The sequence below is a fragment of the Myripristis murdjan genome, chromosome 6, assembly GCF_902150065.1.
Source record: "Myripristis murdjan chromosome 6, fMyrMur1.1, whole genome shotgun sequence".
In the NCBI taxonomy this organism is placed as follows: domain Eukaryota; kingdom Metazoa; phylum Chordata; class Actinopteri; order Holocentriformes; family Holocentridae; genus Myripristis; species Myripristis murdjan.
Genome location: NC_043985.1, coordinates 1,711,071 through 1,714,196, shown reverse-complemented (window position 1 = coordinate 1,714,196; position 3,126 = coordinate 1,711,071). Strand labels below are relative to the sequence as shown.

Genomic DNA, 3,126 nt, shown 5'->3' with positions numbered 1-3,126 from the left:
TGGGCCACACACTGCAGATTCTGCTACTCGTTGTGTATCAGGCCTGCAGCTGATGACCTCATCAAATTCTACTTTCAGTGGGATTCAGTACCAAGGAAATCCTGGTGATTTTAGCCCAGAATCACAGTTTTGTTTTCTTCTGAACAGTCCCAATGCATGGCAGTGTCCTTCAAAGTCCTTTTCTCATAGATTTATGATATTATTTTCAGAATTTCATTTTTTTTCTCACAAATTTGTGACTATAATCTCATAATTTTCTAGTTTTTTCCTCATGAATTTGTGAGTTTTTTTTCTTGTAAATTTATCACTTTAATCTAAGAGAATTTTTGAGCTTTTTTTTTCCAGGAATATTACCCCTCCTCCCCTGGCTCTTAATTTTTTTCCCCTATACTGGCCCTAATACGCTGTTGTACATTGCTGATGGTTTCACAAGTCAAATGAAAATGAATTGCTCATTGGTCTTAGATCAGGGGTCCCCAAACTTTTTCCTGTGAGGGCCACATAACTTTTCCCTTCTCTGATGGGGGGCCGGGGTCAGTTTGTAACAGAAAAAGTGTGACAATCACAGGGGTGCCTAAATGCAAACATTTATTGTTTTCCACAAAACCACACATAACCAAATATTAATAACTCTTTCCGGAATCTTCACAGAAACAAAGATAGGAAATAAATAATAACACTATTAATGAAATAAATAACACTATTTATGAAATAAATAATAACCAAATAACCCTCTCTGGGATCTTCACAGAAAAAAGGTCAGGAAATAAATAACAGTATTTGTGAAATAAAATTACACTATTTATGAAATCAATAAAAATCAAATAACCCTCTCTGAGTTCTTCACAGAAAAAAAAAAGTCAGGAAATAAATAACACTATTTGTGAAATAAATAATAACCAAATAACCCTCTCTGGGTTCTTTACAGAAAAATAGTCCATGGAACATTAACTTTCAAGTTCAGCTTAGTTTTCAGAGCAGAATCTCTTACTTAAATGACTCATATGAGCAGTCTCTCAAAGTTCTTGTGTTCTTTCCTCATAATCCTTTTGTAGGTTCCAGTAGGCTTGTAGACACGGCTGTTTGCAGCTCTCTTTCTCTCATCAACTTCCCTGTGAAAACCACAAAGCAAGCAGGCTGAGAAACCGAACTAAGTGATACAGCACCTACACAGCACAATACATTTCACTACCAGTATGGTTGTGGAGATGGATTTTATCCCAGTAGATTTATTATGATTATATTTGTTTATACTCAGAATGACTCATTCAAGTCAGAAAAGTGAGCTTACCTATGCATGTTCATCAGTGTGAACTGTGGGCCTGCATCTGGCTGGTGAGAAGTTGAATGTCAGGTTCCATTCTAGTCACAGCCAGTCTCAAACACTGATGCAGATGTTCATCTGTCAATCTTGATCTCATCGGAGTTTTCAGGAGTTTCATGTGTGAAAAGGTTTGCTCGCAGATATACGTGCTGCCAAAAAGTGTGGACATCTTCATTGCGTGTTTTTTTATGTTAGGGTACGTGTCGCTCGGGAGGGAGGCGTAGAAGTCAATGAGACTGTTGGGCTTGAATGTGTCTTTCAGAACATCACAGTTCTGTAACTTGGCCAACTCAAACCGATAAGAAGGCTGGGCTTCATCGATGTCGGCAGCAAAGGGGTTCTGGAAAAGACGGATTTCTTTTGCATTAACATGTAGTTCACGGAATCGCACACCGAACTCCGCCTTCAGCATTTCCAGTGCTTCCACACACTTTTCAGCTGGGAACGGGACCGCTGGGTTCTGTGCAGAGAGGTTTTGTGTAGCAGGGAGATGGATGAAGTTGTGCTTTTTCACTTGTTCCAAAAGCAGCGCTAGTTTCACCTCAAATGCTTTTATGTGGGAATACATGTCGCAAATGAGTTTCCCCTGGCCTTGTAGCTGCAAGTTAAGGCTGTTCAACATTTCTGTCACGTCTGTTAAAAATGCGAGGTGCCATCTCCATTCAGGGTCGATCAGCTCTGGGACCGTTTTGTCTTTTGAATGAAGAAATGCGTTAATTTCGGGTAGCAGCTCGTAAAAACACCTCAAAACTCTGCCCCGGCTCAACCATCGGACCTCTGTGTAGTACAGCACATCGCCGTGCGCAGACTCCATTTCAGACAGGAACTGTTGGAACTCCCTGTGTTTAAGTCCCTTTGCCCTGATGAAGTTTATGCATGACACCACAACCTTCATGACAGCATCCCACTTCAACACTCTGCAGCACAGTGCTTGCTGGTGAATTAGGTAGTGGACTTGTAGCGGGGCGGTGAGACCCCGTTCCTCCATCTCCCGGTTCATGCATCCTATTAGACCCCGAGACGCGCCCACCATACTAGGAGCCCCGTCAGTCGTGATGCTGGCAAGCTTTGACCAGTCCAGGTCCAACTCTTCCATGGTTTGGCATACTTTGCCGAAAATATCCTCCCCCGTCATAGTCCCTTTGAGACTTTGGAGGGCTACCAGCTCCTCGCACATCTCAAAGTTTGCGCTAACTCCACGAATAAAAATGAGCAGCTGCGCTGTGTCCAGCACGTCCGTGCTCTCATCCAATGCTAATGAAAAGAAGTCAAATTCTTTCGTTTTCTGCTGCAGCTGGGAATATACATTACCCCCGATTTCTTCAATGCGTCTGGTGATTGTACTCGCCGACAGACTCACGGCATTAAAGACATCTTTCTTCTCGGGACACACCTCCTCCATGACAGCATTCAAACATTTCTTGACAAACTCTCCATCGGTGAAAGGTTTACCGCTGCTTGCTATCAGTTGAGCAACCTGAAAGCTGGCCTGAATGGATGCCTGGTTCAGCTGAGCTTGCTGTACAAATGTATTCTGCTGAGCTATCAGTCCACTTTTTAGCTTTGAGAGTTTGTCTGCTCGCATTTGGCCTTGCAAGCTATCATACTTGTCTTTGTGACGGGATTCATAGTGTCGGCGCAGATTGTATTCTTTGAATACCGCCACCGACTCTTGACAGATGAGACAAACAGCCTTTTCTTTGCATTGAACAAAAAAATAATCGTTTGTCCACTGCGGGTTAAATACCCTGCATTCTGAATCAGTTTTTCAGATAGGGGCACAGACTGCAGACAGGTGGAAT

General features: G+C 42.5%; 1 protein-coding gene across 1 annotated transcript; it reads right to left on the bottom strand.

Moving 5' to 3' along the window:
* Positions 1-1,304: 1,304 nt before the first annotated feature.
* On the bottom strand, positions 1,305-2,909 carry LOC115360418 (general transcription factor II-I repeat domain-containing protein 2). Its single transcript, XM_030053333.1, has one exon. It carries the CDS (start codon positions 2,907-2,909, stop codon positions 1,305-1,307), a length of 1,605 nt encoding a protein of 534 aa, XP_029909193.1.
* Positions 2,910-3,126: the final 217 nt, after the last annotated feature.